At 41.9% G+C, this 20,948-nt stretch overlaps 1 protein-coding gene across 10 annotated transcripts in view; it reads left to right on the forward strand.

The window, feature by feature from the left end:
• KDM1B (lysine demethylase 1B) overlaps positions 1-20,948 on the forward strand; it is a 68,494-nt gene that overhangs the window by 28,369 nt on the left and 19,177 nt on the right. For 4 of the 10 annotated variants that reach the window (XM_009241455.4, XM_009241454.4, XM_063725369.1 and 1 more), the window contains 7 exons: positions 2,146-2,184; positions 4,131-4,341; positions 7,545-7,729; positions 13,343-13,519; positions 13,872-13,946; positions 16,727-16,864; positions 17,774-17,945. In XM_009241455.4, coding sequence (XP_009239730.2) covers positions 2,146-2,184; positions 4,131-4,341; positions 7,545-7,729; positions 13,343-13,519; positions 13,872-13,946; positions 16,727-16,864; positions 17,774-17,945 — 997 coding nt within the window. The remainder of the gene's footprint in view (positions 1-2,145; positions 2,185-4,130; positions 4,342-7,544; positions 7,730-13,342; positions 13,520-13,871; positions 13,947-16,726; positions 16,865-17,773; positions 17,946-20,948) is intronic. The other 6 variants (XM_054557256.2, XM_063725368.1, XM_054557258.2 and 3 more) reach the window with 3 other exon arrangements.

The raw sequence follows: 20,948 nt of genomic DNA on the forward strand, positions 1-20,948 counted from the left end.
TTATACTGGTTACAAATTATATCACAATTGTTTATATTCCTCTTTAACTTGCTCTTTTCACTCAACATTAAGGTTTTGGAGATGCATCCACGTTGATGCATCTAAAACTTTGATGTGTTAATACCAAAGAGTAGTATTACATTGTGTGAACCTACCTTGGTGTATCTATTCTTGTGTTCATGAATACAAGGGCTGTTTCTAGTTTTTGGCTGTTACATACAAATGCTACTGTGAGCATTCTTGCCTGGCACAAGGACAAGAATGTCTGAAATACAGTCCAAGGACTAGAACTGCTAGGCCATATGGTATAACAATCTTGTTTATTTAGGCAACTTTTCTTAGTGAAATATACAAACAGAAAATGCACAAATCAAAATGCATAGCTCAATGAATTTTCACCAAGTACTCATTTAGCTGGCTCCCAGGAAAGAAACTGAACACACACCCGCCCCTTAGAAGCCCCGTGTCACTTTTAATCAGTCTTTAACCCTTGCTCCCCTAGAGTAACTACCTACTTTTCTGACTTACAATCATGCAGTTTTGTTTTGTTTTGTTTTTTTGCTTGCTTTTAAGTTTTACATGAATGGTATCCTACACTATGATTGTTCTAGCTTTTTTTTTTTTTTTTTTTTTTTTTTTCTGGAGACGGAGTCTCGCTCTGTCGCCCAGGCTGGAGTACAGTGTTGCGATCTTGGCTCACCGCAACTTCCGCCTTCCAGGTTCAAGCGATTCTCCTGCCTCAGCCTCCCAAGTAGCTGGGATTACAGGTGTGCACCACCACGCCTGGCTAATTTTTGTATTTTTAGTAGAGACGAGGTTTCACCATGTTGGCCAGGCTGGTCTCAAACTCCTGACCTTAGGTGATCCACCCACCTCAGCCTCCCAAAGTGCTGGGATTACAGGCATGAGCCACTGCACGTGGCCTGTTTTAGCTTCTTTTGCCCAACATTGTTTGTGAGATGTGTCCATGTTGTATTGTGTGGTCGTAGTTTGTTTTCATTGCTGTGCAGCATGCCATTGTTTGACTTTAATACAATTTGAGTGTCCATTGTACTGTTGATGACCTTTGGGTTGTTTCTAGCTTTTTTCCTTTTTTTTTTTTTTTTTTTAGACAAGGTCTCTGTTGCCCAGGTGGAGTGCAGTGGTGCTAACACAGCTCACTGCAGCCTCAACCTTCTGGGCTCAATCAGTCCTCCCACTTCAGCCTCCCGAGTAGTTGGAAGTACAGGTGTGCACCACCAAGCCTGGCTGATTTTTGCAATTTTTGTAGAGATGGTGGGGGAGGTCTCTCTGTGTTACCCTGGTTGGTGTTGAAACCCTAGGCTCAAGCGATCCACCTGCTTTGACCTCCCAAAATACTGGGATTACAGGCATGAGTCGCTGAGCCTGGCCAGTTTCTAGCTTTTTTTGAATACAAATAATGCTCCTTTGAACATTTTGTAATACTTTTGTTGGTGCAGATATACAAGAGTCTCTCTATGGAAAATATAACCCAGTTAGAATTGCTGGATGTGTCATATGTATTTTCAGTTATAAAAGATGATGTCAAATGATTGTGCATTTTAAATGTCGTATTTTGTCACCACCCTTCGTGGTTGTTATCTGCCTTTATTTTCCACCAGGAACATCCTTATGAGAGTGCCTGTCTCCTCACACCCTCACTTTTTTTGTTGCTTTGTTTTGTTTTGTTTTTTCGATGGAGTCTCGCTCTGTTACCCAGGCTGGAGTGCAGTAGCGCAGTCTTGGCTCACTGCAACCTCCACTTCCCGGCTCCTAGTGATTCTCCTGCCTCAGCCTCTCCAGTAGCTGAGATTACAGGCACCCGCCAGCATGCCTGGCTAATTTTTATATTTTTAGTAGAGACCGTTTTTCACTGTTTTGGCCAGGCTGGTCTCAAACTCCTGACCTTAAGTGATCCGCCCACCTTGACCTCCCAAACTGCTGCTCGACCTCCCAAAGTGCTGGGGTTATAGGCATGAGCCACAGAGCCAGGCCTCCAGACACTCTCATTTATACATTGTTTCATCAAAATGTTTTTGTTTGCCAGACTGATAGGTGAAAAGAGATATCTTATTAAAGATAAATGGATACCTGAGACTATATTTTATAAGCAACCCTAATTTAACACTTGGTTTTCTTTTGTAGCCTGAGACCTCAGATCATTGTTCCCTTCCAGAGGATCTAGTGAGTATTTCCGGATGGTGTGGATTGGGGTTAATTGTGCCTTTGATGATAAGTGTTATAAGGAAATGATAGTAACAGCTTCATGAATTTCTTTCTCTTTGGTTGCTGATCAGTGACTTTTTAATCTAACATGATAACTATATTATGAAAATGTTAGCAATAGTGATATTATGGGTAGTCCTGTCCCCAACTTAAAAAATAAAAATAAAGTTATATTGCTTTTCATTAAAAGGAAATGAAGAGAAAGACACAGCTCTCCTGCCTTGCTCTAGGGCTCAGGCTTGCTGTACTTGTTTTTCAAGGATGACTTTGTGACCTTTTCTCCACTTGAGTCCTCCTAAGAAAAGCACAAGAGGGCCACAATTTGATTGTCTTGGCCTGGATTCAGCTGCAGGAGTGTTCTTATGCATTCTGACCTCAGCATGTTGGCTTTGTCCTGTCCTCGCGCAGATATGGAAGGGGGAGCAGTACTTCCAGCTGGCAAAGCTGGTCACGTTTCCTCTGTCTTCATAAGACTCTGCTACCTGAGTTGACAAACTTCAGTGTACCATATAAGCAGATTCGGTGACTATTTCAGAAAAGAGGTTTTTAAATTTTGGGTTTCTTGAGTTTCTAGAATCCTGAGTCTTTCTGATTTTCAGTGATTCAGGATTGGATTGTTTTAGATGTCTGAAACTCAGGAACTAGGATAGCTTTTCAGGCAAAGACAGCATTGTCTTTTAGCAAATCTACTTTAAATCCATTCTGTTATATAAAAGGGTGTGTGTATGTGTATTAGTCCATTCTCATGCTGCTATAAAGAACTGCCTGAGACTAGGTAATTTATGAAGGAAAGAGGGTTAATTGACTCACAGTTCTGCATGGCCGGGGAGGCCTCAGGAAACTTACAATCATGGCAGAAGAGGAAGCAAATGTGTACTTCATGATGGCAAAAGGGGAAAAGCCCCTTGTAAAACCATCAGATCTCGTGAGAACTCAGTATCAAAAGAACAACATGAGGGTAACCGCCCCCCATGGTTTAATTATCTCCTACCAGCTCCCTGCCATGACACATAGGGATTATGGGAACTACAATTCAAGATGAGATTTGAGTGGGGACCCAGCCAAACCATATCAGTATGTATATATGTGTGTGTGTACACACACACGCACACTTTTTTTTTCTAGGCTCCAGAATAGACATTTTTTTTTTTCCGGAATTCCTGGAGCATAAGTGTCAGATTGCATTTAGAAAAGCCTGTCTGCCATGGATTGTGGCAGTGTTGCTTTAGAAGCCACATAGGCTTTCTTTTTATTTCAGTAGTCATCATGAGAAGGCTCTGATTTGATGACTCCATGTTAAGTCAACTCTGGAACAGTATCACATATTTGAAGACTGAAAATAACTGCTTTTGTTCAGTTCTACATTTGGCATCTTGTCTTGATGGTTGCAGTGTACTTTTCCCTCTGAAAGTTTTTTAGTAGCCTTTGGCAAAAAGCAGTCATACTTACTACTTGGGAGCATTATTTTTTATGCCCAGTTTCCCAGTTTTAACTATCTTGAGGTCCTAAGTTAAAGGCGGGGGGCTTGAATGATAGATGATTACTGAGCAGAGATACATTTTTCACATCAGACTTAAACGTAGGCTTGCGATCTAGTAAATGGGCACAGCTTTCAGACTCACCTGGCATTAGGGAGCTTATTTTGGGAGAGGGATAAGGGAGGCTGTTGCCATATGTCAGAAACAATTCTGTCTGGGAGACATTCTCGCCAGGTGTTATCAGCCCATTTTTGTTTCTACATCTGTGTGTGTAGAGCTCTGGAATAGAATTGTTAAGTCTGAGTGAGAAAAAGCATAGTGGGTTAAGGACAAGTGAAACGAAGAGAACCGTCTGTCCTTGGCAGAATCTGCATGTACATTTCTTGTCTGTCCTTGTCTCTCTTCTTCTTGTCTGGCCCACTGCAGAGAGTATTGGAAGTTTCCAACCATTGGTGGTACTCTATGCTCATCCTACCTCCTTTGCTGAAAGACAGCGTGGCAGCGCCCCTGCTGTCTGCCTACTACCCCGACTGTGTTGGCATGAGCCCCTCCTGCACCAGCACAAACCGTGCCGCTGCCATTGGCGATGCCAGCCCTGGGAAGCTGGAGCACTCCAAGGCTGCCCTCTCCGTGCACGGTGAGAGCCATTCCTGGGACTCCCTGCTTTCCATTCCCTGCTCTCCTCCCTGGGGAATGTATGAGGGAGCAAAATGCAAAGGATTTTTTTTAAATGTGCAGGCTGGGCACAGTGACTCATGCCTGTAATCCCAGCACTTTGGGTGGCCGAGGCAGGAGGATCCCTTGAGGCCAGGAGTTTGAGACCGGTTTGGGCAACACAGTGAGATCTCGTCTCTAAAAATAAATAAATAGATAAAAATTATTTTTAAAAATGTATGCGACCTATGATATAAAGCCCCTCATTATTTCATGGAAATGGTTGTACTGTGGATCAGTCGTATCATTTGTGTGTAGTGTGTGGTTAATTTTTCCTCAGTAATTTGGAAAACCTGCAACACTCATGAATTACCTACGGGACTTAATGAGTATTTATTTGGAAGTTGGATTGCTGTCTCGTTTAATGATAACATGAACTCTGACTTACTGGGAAAAAGTTTTCAACTTTATGAGCAGTCCTTTTTCTTCTGAGTCTTTCTGCCTCTAATTATTGCCACTGGTGATCCCAGCAAAATTACCTACTCTCAAAAAAACTGCAGAGCAGGCGTGCTTTTGATTATTTACTTTATTTTTTATTTTATTTTTTTGAGACAGAGTCTCGCTCTGTCACCCAGGCTGTAGTGCAATGGCACTATCTCAGCTCACTGCAACCTCCAGCTCCTGGGTTCAAGTGATTCTCCTGCCTCAGTCTCCTGAGTAGCTGGGACTCCAAGCACGTGCCACTACACCTGGCTAATTTTTTTTTTTTTCTTTTTGAGACAGAGTCTCACTCTGTCACCCAGGCTAGAGTGCAGTGGCGTGATCTTGGCTCCCTGCAACCTCCTCCTCCCAGGTTCAAGCGATTCTCCTGCCTCAGTCTCCCAAGTAGCTGGGATTACAAGCGCACACCACCACGCCTGGCTAATTTTTATATTTTTAGTAGAGACGGGGTTTCATCATGTTGGCCAGGCTGGTATCGAACTCCTGACCTCAAGTGATCCGCCCCCTTCGGCCTCCCAAAGTGCTGGGATTACAGACATGAGCCAGTGCACCCGGCCTGGTTATTTACTTTAAAGGCATCTTTAAAATTCTACATTAGAATTCTTGTTGTAAGAAACAAGAATTCTGGATTTCCTACGCCTGGACAGGAACAAATGGCATTTTTGATTACGCAAATAGATTTTTGCACTGTGGTCCTATCTTAAGGTTTTGTTGTTGTTGTTTACCAATAGCACTGAAATATAGATGTGGTGGAAATCAAAGCTAAAGTGGTAATTCCCAGGGTTAATGAAGATGTGATGAAGAGGCATTTGACTACTGTTAGGGAGAGTGTATGTTTACGAAGGAAGATTTGGCAGTGTGCATCAAAAACTTTTAAACAGAGACTCTTTGACCCAGCAGTGCTATTTCTAGGAATTTATCTTAAACAGCTAATCAAACGTAAATCCAAAGATAGGTACAAAGAAATTTCTTTTCACATTGCTTGTAATAGTGAAGTAATTGGATGAAATGTAATGCCTAGCAATAGGGAAATGGTTAAATAATAAGAAAATATTATGCAGCCATTGAATATGTATTTAGTGACACAGGAAAGTATTCATGATATTGTACACATTAAAAAGCAGGTTAGAAAAGGGCACTTTCATAACATTTTTTTCCAGTTTCATGAAGGCAAATATCTATTACATGAATATTCTGTTAATAGACACAGAAATAAGGATAAAGTGTACCCCTAAATGTAACTCCACTACTGACATAATCAGGGGTTAGCGATTGTTATTTACTTCTATGAACCTATTCATTTTATAGTCAGAAAAAATGCCATAGAGTTATTTTAGGCTGGGCACAGTGGCTCACGCCTGTAATCCCAGCACTTTGGGAGGCCGAGGCAGGCAGATCATGAGGTCAAGAGTTTGAGATCAGCCTGGCCAAAATGGTGAAAACCCGTCTCTACTAAAAAAAAATATATACAAAAAATTAGCCAGGTGTGGTGGTGTGTACTTGTAATCCCAGCTACTGGGGAGGGTGAGGAAGGAGAATCGCTTGAACCTGGGAGGCGGAGGTTGCAGTGAGCTGAGATTGTGCTATTACACTCCAGCCTGGATGACAGAGCAAGACTCTGTCTCGAGAAAAAAGAAAAAAAGTTATTTTAAAAACGTATCTCCATGAGGAGTGGGCATTCATTGGATACAGAATTTGTCTTACAAGATGAGAAAGTTCTAGAGATCTGTGCACAGCAGCATGAATGTACTTAACACTACTGAATTGTACACTTAAAAACAGATAAAAAGGCCGGGCGCCTGTAATCCTGGCACTTTGGGAGGCTGAGGCAGATGGATCATGAGGTCAGGAGATCGAGACCATCCTGGCTAACACAGGAAAACCCCATCTCTACTAAAAATACAAAAAAAAAAAAAAAAAAAAAATTAGCTGGGCATGGTGGTGGACGCCTGCAGTCCCAGCTACTCGGGAGGCTGAGGCAGGAGAATGATGTGAACCCGGGAGGCGGAGCTTGCAGCGAGCCGAGATCGCGCCACTGAACTCCAGCCAGGGTGACAGAGTGAGACTCCATCTCAAAAAAAAAAAAAAAAAAAAAGAAGATAGCTGGGCATGGTAGCTCATGCCTGTAATCCCAGCACTTTGGGAGGCTGAGGTAGGTAGATCACTTGAGGCCAGTACCTTGAAACCAGCTTGGCCAACATAGTGAAACCCATAGCTACTAAAAATAGAAAAATTAGCCGGATGTGGTGGCGAGCACCTGTAATCCCAGCTACTCAAGAAGCTGAGGCATGAGAATCGCTTGGACCCAGGAGATGAAGGTTGCAGTGAGCTGAGATCGGACCGCTGCACTCCAGCCTGGGCAACAGAGCAAGACACTATCTCAAAAAAAAAAAAAAAAAAATTAAGATGATAAATTTTATAGTATGCATTTTTTTTACCACAATTAAAAATAAAATAATTTTTCCATGCTATGGAAATTAAAGTTGAGAATAGCGTGAAGAAAGAATGAGAAAGATACTTAATTTATGTATGTTTTGTCTAACTGGGTGGAGGAAGCAAAGGTATTTATGTAGGGTAGACAGTGGAGCTTGTCTAGGCTTACTTTTTGGTTTGCTTTTGCCCTTTAATTCTTCTGGATTTGGAAGTTACAGCTTGTAGGAGTTGCCCATTTGTGTTACCTATCAGTTCCAGGCATGAACCGATACTTCCAGCCTTTCTACCAGCCCAATGAGTGTGGCAAAGCCCTCTGTGTGAGGCCGGATGTGATGGAACTGGATGAGCTCTATGAGTTTCCAGAGTATTCCCGAGACCCCACCATGTACCTGGCTTTGAGAAACCTCATCCTCGCACTGTGGTATACTAACTGCAAAGTAAGTAAGGGCATGTTAGCCAATAGCACTGGACAGAGGTGGACCATATTGAAAAGGAGGGGATACTTTATCTGGGGATGGAAACTTTTACGCCAGGGTTTCTCAGCCTTGCCTCTGTTGACAATTTGGGCAGATAATTCTTTGTGGTGGGGACTGTCTTTGCACTGTAGGATATTTAGCAAGATCCCTGGCTTCTACCCACTAGATTCCAGTAATGCTTCCCACCTGTGAAAACCAAATATGTCTGTAGACATTTCCAAATGGGGACAGAATCACCCGTTGCTGAAAACCACCACTTTAGACCACACATAGTCAGAATGCTGACTCTCCAGTGATGAGTATAAGGTGCAAGGTTTGGTCCAAAGAGTTCCGGTGGCAATGGCAGGAGGGAAAAACATCAAAGATTGAATTACAAATCCTTGAGGACAGGAATTTTTATTCACCTCGGTGCCCTAAATCAACCAAGACCAGTACATTTCTTCTGTTGGGTCTAAATACATGTTAGGGCTGTCACACTGTACCCACCTTGAAAAAGGTGAAAATAAATTATGGGGCAGAATGGGAATACTAGCTAAAAAACAAAAAACAAAGGGGCTGGGTGAAGTGGCTCATGTCTGTAATTCCAGCACTTTGGGAGGCTGAGGCAGGAGGATCGCTTGAGCCTGGGAGTTCAAGACCAGCCTGGGCAACATAATGAGACCCCCATCTCTACAAAAAATTAAAAAATTAGCCGTGCATGGTAGCACATGCCTGTAGTCCTAGCTACTTAGGAGGCTGAGGAGGTCAAGGCTGCAGTAAGCCGTGATTGTGCCGCTGCACTCTAGCTTGGGTGACAGAATGAGACCCTGTTTCCAAAAAAAACCACAGAGATTCTCTTGACCCTAGCATTTTTCTGGTTTATTAATTTAATCATCAGTTTGCATCATTGCTGAATTCAGAACATTGTGCAAGACTGCCAAAGTGATCTTGACTAAAGAAAGATATGCCAGTTGCACCTTGGCATTTCACTGGATTAGAATCCAGAATGAAATGACATAACCTGATTAAGTTATGGCTGTTAATGCAACTAAATGAATTATAGCCAGGTGAGTAGGCTGTGCAACTTATTTTCCGACCAGTAGCCTTGAGATAGGTGCTCAGTAAACCAAACTCAACAAAATTGTGGTCAGAATTTCCTATAAGTAAATTATAAAGAGTGGTGGTGTGGCCCTGTAGTCCCAGCTACTTGGGACACTGAGGCAGGAGGATCGCTTGTGCCTAGGAGTTAAAGACCAGCCTGGGCAAAATAGTGAGATCCCATCTCCAAAAAAAAAAAAAAAAAAAAAAAAAAGCAAAAAAAAAACCAAAGAAAAAACACAACAAAGAAACACCTTGGATTCATTTTTTTTTTTTTTTTTGGTCACATTTCTTTTTGTTTGACTTTGAAATTTGACTTATACAGGGGAAGAATCTTATAGAAGTCCTAAACTTATCCGGATCTATTTTAGTTTTTCATAAGATACAATTTATTGTGTATACCAGCCAGGTGCGGTGGCTCACGCCTGTAATCCCAGCACTTTGGGAGGCCGAGTTGGGTGGATTACGTGAGGTCAGGAGTTCGAGACCAGCCTGGCCAACATGGTGAAACCCTGTCTCTACTAAAAATACAAATAATTAGCTGGAGGTGGTGCCGGGTGGCCTTTAATCCCAGCTACTTGGGAGGCTGAGGCAGGAGAATCGCTTGAACCCAGGAGGCGGAGGCTGCAGTGAGCTGAGATCACACCATTGCACTCCAGCCAGGGCAACAAGAACGAAACTCCATCTAAAAAAAAAAAAAATTTATATACTTAATATAGTGGGAAAACATAAATATATTGGCTTTAAAAGAATCAAAGACTTTGAAATGTGTGCTTTCTTTTTTTTTTTGAGACACAGACTTGTTCTGTTGCCCAGGCTGGAGTGCAGTGGCACCATCACAGCTCACTACAGCAGCCTCGCCTTCCCAGTCTCAGGTGATTCTCCCATCTTAGTCTTCTGACTAGTTGGGACCACAGGCACATGCCACCATGCCTAGCTAATTTTGTTTTAGAGATGGAGTCTTGCTATGTTGCCCAGGCTGTTCTCAAACTTCTGGGCCTAAACAGTCCTCCTGGCTTGGCCTCCCAAAGTGCTGGCGTTACAGGCATGAGCCACCACACCTGGCCTTGAAATGATTTTTTTTAAACTTCATGAATACAAACAAATGTCTTATCTTCTGCAGCAATCCCAGCCAGTGTTGTATGTGTTATTTCTTGAATATTCGGTTCTGGTGGAGCTGGGGGTTGGTGACAAGGAGCAGAGGAGAGGCCTGGGGTGGTGCCTGTTTTTGTTACCTGATGCTGGGCAGAGGTGATGGCATCATTATCAAGGCCATGCCAAGGCTGGGTGAGCAGAGAAAGACAGTGTCTTTTTTTTTTTTTTTTAGACAGAGTTTCGCTCTTGTTGCCCAGGCTGGAGTGCAATGGTGTGATCTCAGCTCACTGCAACCTCCGCCTCCTGGGTTCAAGCGATTCTCCTGCCTCAGCCTCCTGAGTAGCTGGGATTACAGGTGTGCACCACCGCACCCAGCTAATTTTTTTGTCTTTTTAGTAGAGACAGGGTTTCACCATGTTGGCCAGGCTGGTCTCTAACTCCTGACAGCAAGTGATCCACCTGCCTCAGCCTCCCAAAGTGCTGGGATTACAGGCGTGCGCTACCACGCCTGGCTAAAATTTTTGTGTTTTTAGTAGAGATGGGGTTTCACCATGTTGGCCAGGCTGGTCTCGAACTCCTGACCTCAGGTGATCCACCTGCCTTGGCCTACCAAAGTGCTGGGATTACATGCTGTAAAGGTGCGAGCCACTGTGCCTGTCCTCCCTACCCCCCACCCATCTTATGAGTCATAAGAATCCAGCTTTTTCTGTGGTCAGTAGGATCAGCAGCCTGGATTTCGGTAGTGGCCTTTGTTGAGTCAGGAGTGTGATGTGCTCTGCCGCCATGCACCTGCTGCAGTCGTTCTTGCTCAGGGAAAACCGACATGATAAAGTGTAAATCGCTATGTCTTCCTGTTGTCTCCTTCTTTTTCCCCACTGGGCAAACTTCCCTTTGTTCTTACTGTCTTAGTGATAAGTGATGGATTTGAATAACCTGGAGAATTTTTTTTTTTAATTATTGTGGTTAAATACACATAACATAAAATTTACCATATTTTTTTCCTTCTTATTTTTTTTTAAATGGAGACAAGGTCTTGCTATGTTGCACAGGCTGGTCTCCAAGTTTTGGGCTCAAGTGATTGCTCCTCTTGCCTCAGCCTCCCAAAGTGGTGGGATTACAGGCATGAGCCACTGTGCCCAGCCCCATTCTATCTTAACCATTGTAAAATTTACAGCTCAGTGGCATTAAATACATATATAATGTATAACCATCACCACTATCTAGTTCCAGAACTTTTTCATTATCCCAAGAGGGAACCCTATACCAAATAAACAGTCTTTTCTCATTTTCTCCTGCTCTCAGCCCCTGGCAACCACGAATCTATTCTCTATCTGTATAGATTTGCCTGTAGTAAATATTTCCAGTAAATGGAAGCATATGTGTGGCCTTTTATGATTGGCTTCTTTCACTTGGCATAATGTTTTCAAGGTTTATCCATATTGTAGCACATGTCAGAACTTCACTCACTTTTATAGCTGAATAATATTTCATTGTACATATCACATTTTGTTTCTCCATTCATTCATTGATGGGCTTTGAATTGTTTCCACCTTTTCCCTATTTGAATACTGCTGCTGTGAACATTTTGTTTGAACACCTGTTTTCAGTTCTTTTTGGTGTATACTAACGATTGGAATTACTGGATCGTATGGTATTTTAGGTTTAACCTTTTGAGGAACCAAAAAAAGTTTTAAACATTAATTGGTTTGCCTTTTAAATTGAGAAATTTAAACATTGTATATATTTATCGTGTACAATCTGATGTTTTGAATACATATATATATGTTGTGGCCAGGCACAGTGGCTCATGCCTGTAATTCCAGCACTTTGGGAGGCCGAGGTGGGTGGATTACCTGAGGTCAGAAGTTTGAGACCAGCCTGGCCAACATAGTGAAACCCTGTCTCTACTAAAAATACAAAAAACTAGCTGGGCTTGGTGGCAGGCGCCTGTAGTCCCAGTTACTTGGGAGGCTGAGGCAGGAAAATCATTTGAACCTGGGAGGCAGAGGTTGCAGTGAGCTGAGATTGCGCCACTGCACTCCAGCCTGGTGACAGAGTGAAACTCCATCTCAAAAAAAAAAAAAAGAAAAGAAAAGAAAAAGAAAATATATATACATTGTGGAATAGCTAAATTGACCTAATTAACATATGCCTTACATCACATAGTTACCTTTTTTTGTCTCTGATAAAACTCTCTCCATGATATTCAAGTATATAATACATTGTTATTAACTATGTATTGTAGTTACCATGTTGTAAAATGGATCTCCTGAAATTATTCCTCTTGTCTAAACTGAAATTTTGTGTCCTTTGACCAACATCTCCCCGCTATTCCCCCTCCCCTCAGCCCCTGGTAATGCTCATTCTACTTTCTGCTTCTGTGAGTTGGGTGTTTTTAGATTCCACATGTGTACGTGAGATCATGCGGTATTTGTCTGTGTCTGGTTTATTTCACTTAACATAATGTCCTTCTGGTTCAACTATGTTGTCACAAATGACAGGATTTCCTTTTTTTCTTTTAAGGCTGAATAGTATTCCATTGTGTGGATATAGCACATTTTCTTTATTCATCCATCAATGGACTCCAGGTTGATTACATATCATGGCAGTTGTGATAATGCTGCAATGAACATGGGAGTGCACATCTCTCTTTGACGTGCTGATTCATTTTATTTGACTACCCCACAGTGGGGGTTGCTGGATCATATGGTAGTTTTATTTTTTAGTTTTTTGAGACACCTCCATACTGTCTTCCATAATGACTGTACTAATGTACGTTCCACCAACAGTGAATAAGGGTTCTTTTTTCTCTTCATCATTTGTTTCCTTTTGTCTTCTTTGATAATAGCCATTTTAACAGGTGTGAAGTAATTTTCATTGTGGCTTTAATTTGCGTTTCCTTGATGATGAGTGATGGTGAGCAGTTTTTCATATATACTTGGCCTTTTGTACCTTTGGGTTCCACATCTTGAAAATATTTGGGAAAAAAAATGGATGGTGGCATCTCTACTAAACACTATACAGACTTTCCTTGTCATTATTTTCTACACAATATTATGTAACAACTATTTACATAGCATTTACGTTGTATTCGGTATTATAAGTAATCTAGAGGTAGCGTAAAGCATGCTGGAGTCTGTGGGTAGATTATATGTAAATATTATGTCATTTTACATAAGGGACGTGAGAATCTGTGGATTTTGGTCTTCTCAGGAGGATTCTAGAACCAATCTCCTCCTGGAAACCAGGGAGGACTGTACCTGTTGGCCATTTGAGCATCTGCTTTTGAGAAATGTTGATTCAGATCTTTTACTTGTCTTTTAAATGGATTGTTTTCCTGCTATTGTTTGAACTTCTTGGGACTTTTTTAAAAAAGCAGTTTGGTTTTATTTCCAAACACAGGAAGCTCTTACTCCTCAGAAATGTATTCCTCACATCATCGTCCGGGGTCTTGTGCGTATTCGATGCGTTCAGGAAGTGGAGAGAATACTGTATTTTATGACCAGAAAAGGTCTCATCAACACTGGAGTTCTCAGCGTGGGAGCCGACCAGTATCTTCTCCCTAAGGACTACCACAATGTAGGTGATTGTAGCTTTAGCGATAGCCTTGCCATTGATCAGGACAAACGCTAGTCTGTTGCTGTTAATAAATATAGTAAAAGCCACATTATCACCATAAAACTTACAGAAGCAAGGCTTTTGCAGAATGTGTTTCTCCTGAAAGGAGAATATCAAGCACTCTTTCCCTAGATTGTAGGGAAAAAGGGAAGGGAGTAATAAGACAAGTGCCACCACATTCTTTAGGAAAATAACTTTCTAAGGACATCAAAGAAATGTAAATGAACGAATTTGCTCTGCAGCTCCAGAACAACTAAAACAGGACATTGTTATCATCTGCTCTAATTGGAGTTTTGTTTCTTTTCTTTTTAAGAAATCAGTCATCATTATCGGGGCTGGTCCCGCAGGATTAGCAGCTGCTAAGCAACTGCATAACTTTGGAATTAAGGTAGGATTTTGGGGACATAGAGTTAGAACAGATGGTTGGCTGCTCCTTTTGGTCCAAATTTCTAAGATTTAGAAACCAGTTCCTATTTTTAGTGAAGAGTACTAAATACATTATATGTTTATATTAGGTCCTAGAAAAGTTATAAAACTTGAAATTGGTTTCATAAGAAAAAGGTAAATAGAAATTCTCACAGCTTTGGAGATAATTTTAGACTCTAATGAGCAAGTCAGGAGAAATTCTAACTTGGCATTAAAGTAGACATTCTTTTTTTTTTTTTTTTTTGAGACAGAGTCTCGCTCTGTCGCCCAGGCTAGAGTGCAGCGGTGCGATCTCAGCTCACTGCGACCTCTGCCTCCTGGGTTCAAGCTGGGATTACAGGTGTGTGCCATCATGCCCAGCAAATTTTTGTATTTTTAGTAGAGTGGGTTTCACCATGTTGGCCAGGCTGGTCTTGAACTCCTGACCTCAAGTGATCTGCCTGCCTTGGCCTCCCAAAGTGCTGGGATTACAGACGTGAGCCACTGCACCTGGCCAAAGTAGATATTCTTGACAGATTATTATTTGCACAATAGACATGATGAGAAAAAGCCCGTTTCTGCAGTAGTTTGAGACAGCAAGTAGTAGCATGGATATTCACTATTCCTTGTGTAAAAGTTTCTGAAATACTCAGCTCTAAGTTTTTTTTTTTTTAAATCTATTTATTTATTTTGAGACAGTGTTATGAGACTGGCTAATTTTTGTATTTTTGGTAGAGATGGGATTTCACCATGTTGGCAAGGCTGGTCTCAAACTCCTTAGTTAAAGCGATCTGCCTGCCTTGGCCTCCCAAAGTGCTGGGATTACAGGCGTGAGCCACTGTGCCCGGCCTCCAGTTAAATTTTTTTATGCCTGTCAAAAACGCCCTTTGCAGAGCTTGCAGTGAGCCGAGATTGCGCCACTGCACTCTAGTCTGGGCGACAGAGCGGAGACTCCATCTCAAAAAAAAAGTAAAATAAAATAAAACGCCCTTTGAATCTCATTTCAGACATGACCCACTGCTCCAGGCCTAGCACATGTTTCAGTTGATTGTTTATTTCAGTGTTAGATATTTGGGCCAAGGTTATTTGAGTTTTACTTGGGAAACCTACAGATTATATTACAAGGAAGGATATTAAAATCCAAAATCTAGGCAGGCTGGTTTTTAATGTTCAGCCTTCCTCTTATACTAAGAAGAAACTAGAAATGGGCTGGGCACAGTGGCTCAGTGCCTCTAATCCCAGCACTTTGGGAGGCCGAGATGAGCAGATCGTTTGAGCTCAGGAGTCTGAGATCAGCCTGGGCAACATGGCAAAACCCTGTCTCTACTAAAAAAAAAAAAAAATAGAAAATTAGCCGGGCATGGTGGTATGCACCTGTGGCCCCAGGTACTCAAGAGGCTGAGGTGGGAGGATCTCTTGAGTGAAGGAGGTAGAAGTTGCAGTGAGCCGAGATCTAGCCACTGCACTCCAGTCTGGGTGACAGAGTGAGACCCCAACTCAAAAAAAACGAAAACTAGAAATGGATGGTTCTGTGTAAAATGGAAGTCAGAGAAAGAGGGTAGAACTACAAGGTGCAGCCTTCCTAGTTAGAGAAAGTGAAGAATGTAAGTTTGAGAAAGCAGTTTGGAGAATCAATATTACTTTCCACCCCATCCCCAAGTGATGGGGGAGATACCCAGGAGACCCTCCATTCCCCCCATAGGAGGGAAATAGATTCCTCTGAGTAGCCTGAAAGATGGTTAAGTTGGGGAACCTCTCCTTGAGAATTTCAAGTAGTTTCTAGAGTTCCAGAAGTGAAAGACTGGCCCTGCGATGAATAGGACTTGCATTTTCAGGTAGTGCAGCTCCGGGAATGTGGCACTTGGAATCCAGGGCTGCAGGTGACGTGCTGCCTGTGCACCCAAGAGCAGCTTCTCATGCCACCAGCATTAGAAATTTGGGGGCAATAAAATAGCCTGAGTATGAGACAAACCTCATTAGGCCAAGCCCATGAAGTAATATTTATATGGAGTGGCATACTTACTTATTTTTTTTTTAAATAATATATCTTAGGGAAGTTAAGGCTTATTCGCAGTGCTAAAGGAATTTTGCTACGTAGATATTTCTTAGGAAAAATCACCTAAAGAAGTTTTTAACTGCTTCTTATGGAATACTATTTTATAAAAAGCTTTCAAAGTACATTTCATGTACTAGTTCATTAAATCTTTTTATTTTTTGAGACAAGGTCTCACTCTGTTGCCCAGGCTGGAGTGCAGTGGCGCAATCTCTGCTCCCTGCAGCCTCCACCTCCTGGGTTCAAGCGATTCTCGTGCCTCAGCCACCTGAAGAGCTGTGATTACAGGTGTGTGCCACCACGCCCGACTAATTTATGTATTTCTGGTAGAGGTAGGGTTTCACCATGTTGGCCAAACTGGTCACAAACTCTTGGCCTCATGTGATCCTCCTGCCTTGGCCTCCCAAAGTGCTGATATTACAGGCATGAGCCATCGCGTCTGGCCTAGTTCATCAAATCTTATTATCTGGTTTGAGTGATTCTTTCAACAGACCACTCAGTTTTTCCTTGCTAGAGTCTAGATGGATTGTTTTGAACATCTATTTTGGCTTCTGTTCCCACTGCCTGCTTTTTAAAGTTGTTTTTGTAGAAATATTTGGAATTAACCAAATATAGAGGCTATTTAACAGTGTCCTTCTACATTTTTATAATACTGTGTCTGATATAACTCTTGTGTCCTATTTAGCTTCCCTGACTGTCTGTCTTTTTAGGTGACTGTCCTGGAAGCCAAAGACAGAATTGGAGGCCGAGTCTGGGATGATAAATCTTTTAAAGGCGTCACAGTGGGAAGAGGAGCTCAGATTGTCAATGGGTGTATTAACAACCCAGTAGCATTAATGTGTGAGCAAGTGAGTTTCTTTTAGCTTTGCGTTGTAGATAAAGGAAAGAAAAACTGTTTCAATTTGCTTGTGTGCAGTATTAACATGCTTCTAAAGTAAATTACATATAACAGCCCCCTCATCTCCTCTGCAAAGTAGTAAGAATTACACTTCTGCCTTCCTGAGAAGGTAGAACTAGAGGATGTAAAAGACTTTTTTTCCTTTTTCTAAGCTATTTAATTTTATTTCCTTGTTATTTGCAGGCCACTTGGTTAGCTCATAATTTTAGAGTTGCCAGATTTAGCATATAAAAATCCAGAATTCTCAAATAAATTTCACTTTCAGATAAACAAGTAATTTTTTACCCAAGTATTTGCCAGTATTACATGGGATATTTTACATGCAATATTTGGGACATACTTATACTTAAAAAAATTATCTATTACTAATCTGAACATCATATTTAATGAGGCAGCCTGTCTTTAATCTGGCAGTCTTACAGAGTTTATTTGAAGAGTTGGTGGGCCCAAGGCTTTTTCTGAAATGTTTATTGATGGTCAATTCAATTTCAACTTCTGCTGTGAGTGTTTGTGTGTTTGTGTGTTCATTTACATGAGGGTCCACAGAGGAGATACAATGTTCGAGCAAGGACAGGCAGTGTCTAGCATCCGAAACATTAGCCAAAAAGTTACAGCGGGCATGGCGTAGGAGCTGTTGCTGCCCCTCTCACATTCTCATCAAATAAAATCTTGTAGATTTCATGCTGTTTTTTTTCACTGCCTGACTTTGCTGCCATTCCCCGTGAAGCATATTTAGCTTTATTTTTGAGAGATATGAGACCATTTTCTCCATGAGAGCTCTGTCTGATTTTCAGCTTAGAACCTGTAAATATTTTTTTCCAGGGAAAATTTTCACCTTCTTATTCTTATTATTTTGAAGCTTGGCATCAGCATGCATAAATTTGGAGAAAGATGTGACTTAATTCAGGAAGGTGGAAGAATAACTGACCCCACTATTGACAAGCGCATGGATTTTCATTTTAATGCTCTCTTGGATGTTGTCTCTGAGTGGAGAAAGGATAAGACTCAGCTCCAAGATGTCCCTTTAGGAGGTATGGGGAGAACGGTGTTCTGATTGTTCCATCTCAGTTTCGTTGTTACCTAAGCTTCATCAGCAGTGGCATCGTTCATTTGCGAGTTCGGATGTTGGCAACAGGGTAGCCCTCCTGAGCATTTCTTTTGGACTGATGGATCCTCCAAGTTCTCAGGGGAGGAGAACTTTTTTTAGGGAGCCTTAGATGCTTGCGTTGTGTACACACACACACACAGACCTTACTTTACACAATAGCTGGTGTTTTACAAAATTACCTACATGTTTAATTTTAAATTTCCCAGAGTAGCTTACTTTTATGGAAACGTGGTAAGCCCTGTGTGATAAATCATCACCCTGTAATGTCTTTTCTAGATAAGGGTTTCTGTGTGCCAGGTTTTCTTTTTGTCGAGCAGTGAGTTAAGGTTTTTTCCAGTATATTTTAAGAACGCAAGAGTATTACAGTTTAAGAATTTTAATCCATTAGGCACAGTGGCTCACACCTGTAATCTGAGCATTCGGGAGGCCAAATGGGGAAGGTCACTTGAGCCCAGGAGTTCAAGACCAGCCTGGGCAACATAATGAGCCTTGTGTCTACAAAAAAAAAAAAAAAAAAAAAAAAAGCAAGCGTGGTGTGTGTCTGTAGTCCCAGTTACTCAGGAGGCTGAGGTGGAAGGATAGCTTTGAGCTGAGGAAGTTGAGGTTCCAGTGAGCTATGATCCCACCACTGCACTCCAGCCTGGGCAACAAAGTAAGACCCTATTTCAAAAAAAAAAAAAAAAAAAAAAGAATTTTAATTCAAAATCTTTTGGCTTTTGTACTTGAGTGGGCAATATTAGCCACAACTATTTAGAAAACTTGACCACCCACAGTGGCTCATTTTCACGAGGGTGCCAGCTGAAATGTTACTGTATCGCTTCTTAAATTGATATTTATTTGGCCTATAATTTTGTGACCTGAATGTATTCACTTGTAGTTCTTGGAGGCATGTTGGAGTTTCTTGTAGTGTGAACATTGGAACTCAGTTTGCAAGGTGTTAATTTGCTTCAACTATATGTTTCTTTGCAAGACCTCTCAATTCTTCGGGCTGATATACAGTTCATCTCTGTTTGGGGTAAACTTCTTAGTAGCAGGGACTATGTATCTCTTCTTTTTCTCTTTTCCCTCCCCGTCTACTGTGGCAACCCACCACCTCTAAGAGACCTACGCTGTAATCGTCCTTAGTAAGTTTTGACTGATACACTATAAGAGAACATTTTCAGAAATATACTCCCATCAACAGGGATCATTTAATCAAATGTTGTAGTGTCCAGACTAATTCGTAGGTTGTTAAATTTTCTGGAGTTGAGAACAGTTATTAGGCTGACGTGCAGGATATTCTCAGGACTTGGTTAGTGTTTTGTACCTGTGTTGCAGTCACTGGCTGGAGTTTTCATTACATTTCTTTCAGAGTCACCAGATAAAAATGTTTAATGATAATGTTTTGCCTTACCCTTACCTAGAACAAGCTGTAGGCCAGGCATGATGGTGCGCGCCTGTAGTCCCGGCTACTCAGGAGGTGAGAGGATCGCTTGAGTCCAGGAGTTAGAGACTGCGGTGAGCTATGATCTCGCCACTGCACCTCAGCTTGGGTGACAGAGTGAGACACTGTCTCACAAACAAAACAAATAAAAAACCCAAGTTGTTAAGGTAGGCTCAGCAATTCTTACTGTGTAAGTGGGTATTTCATCTTATCAACAGCTTGTTTAAAAGCTTTGATAATAGTGCACACATGTCTGTGTAAGGCTATAGTTATATCCTGCCTGTTGGTATCTTAGCTGTCTGAGATCCCATCTTACCAGCACAAAACTGGGGAAACTCAAATCTAAATACTAAGGGACTAGATTTCATTTCAGAAAGCACGTGCACTAAAGCTATTTTAAATATTATTTACATAAAAACCACACTGTGCTGGGCGCGGTGGCTCATGCCTGTAATCTCAGCACTTTGGGAGGCCAAGGCGGGTGGATCACCTGAGTTCAGGAGTTCGAGACCAGCCTGGCTAACATGGTGAAACCCCGTCTCTACTAATAATACAAAAATTAGTCGGGCATGGTGGCTCATGCCTGTAATCCCAGGTACTTGGGAGGCTGAGGCAGGAGAATCACTTGAACCTGAGAGGCAGAGGTTGCAGTGAGACAAGATCGGGCCATTGCACTTCAGTCTCGATGATGAGCGAAACTGTCTCCAGAAAAAAAAAAAAAAAAAAAAATTACATTGAGGCCTCTCTCAGTCTGTTTATATTTAATTTTATATACTATCTTAGCAATCTTGGTCCCCCCCCGTCACAAAACCAACAGGAATGTAGAAACTGCACAACAGGAAGTGGGGATGGGACTTCTACAAAAGTCACAGAAGGTGGCACAAAGCCCAGGGTTCTAGGAGCAACAAAGCCAGGCACAAATCTGGAGGCCTCTTGGGCATCCGCATGTTACAATCTAGTGCAAGAACTGAACATTTTGATGAAAGCCTTGAGCTGTTCTAAAAAAAAAAAAAATTTGAAGTAACTGTTACTCAGTTCTGCTTCTAGTCAGAGAAGTGTGTGACACTCTATAAACTTGGGGACCGGGCGTAGTGGCTCACACCTGTAATCCCAGCACTTTGGGAGGCTGAGGTGGGTAGATTTCTTGAGCTCAGGAGTTTGAGACCAGGCTGGGCAACATGGTGAAACCCGTCTCTACTAAAAATTCAAAAATTAGCTGGGCATAGTGGCGGGCGCCTGTAGTCCCAGCTACTTGGGAGGCCGATTGCTGGAGCCCAGGAAGTTGTGAGAGTCGGAATGGCACCACAGCACTCCAGCCTGGGTGACACAGTGAGACCCTATCTCAGGAAAAAAAAGAAAAAGAAAAAGAAAACACCACCAGAAAAAGAAACTTGGAGTCTGTGGTACATGTTTTGGATGGTTGTCGTCACTGGAACAGTTGTAAAGAAGTAACCTGTACTGAGATGCTTAGAATTAGTCAGACAAGAAGCCAGAACCCTCTTC

Source organism: Pongo abelii, chromosome 5 (assembly GCF_028885655.2).
Source record: "Pongo abelii isolate AG06213 chromosome 5, NHGRI_mPonAbe1-v2.0_pri, whole genome shotgun sequence".
In the NCBI taxonomy this organism is placed as follows: domain Eukaryota; kingdom Metazoa; phylum Chordata; class Mammalia; order Primates; family Hominidae; genus Pongo; species Pongo abelii.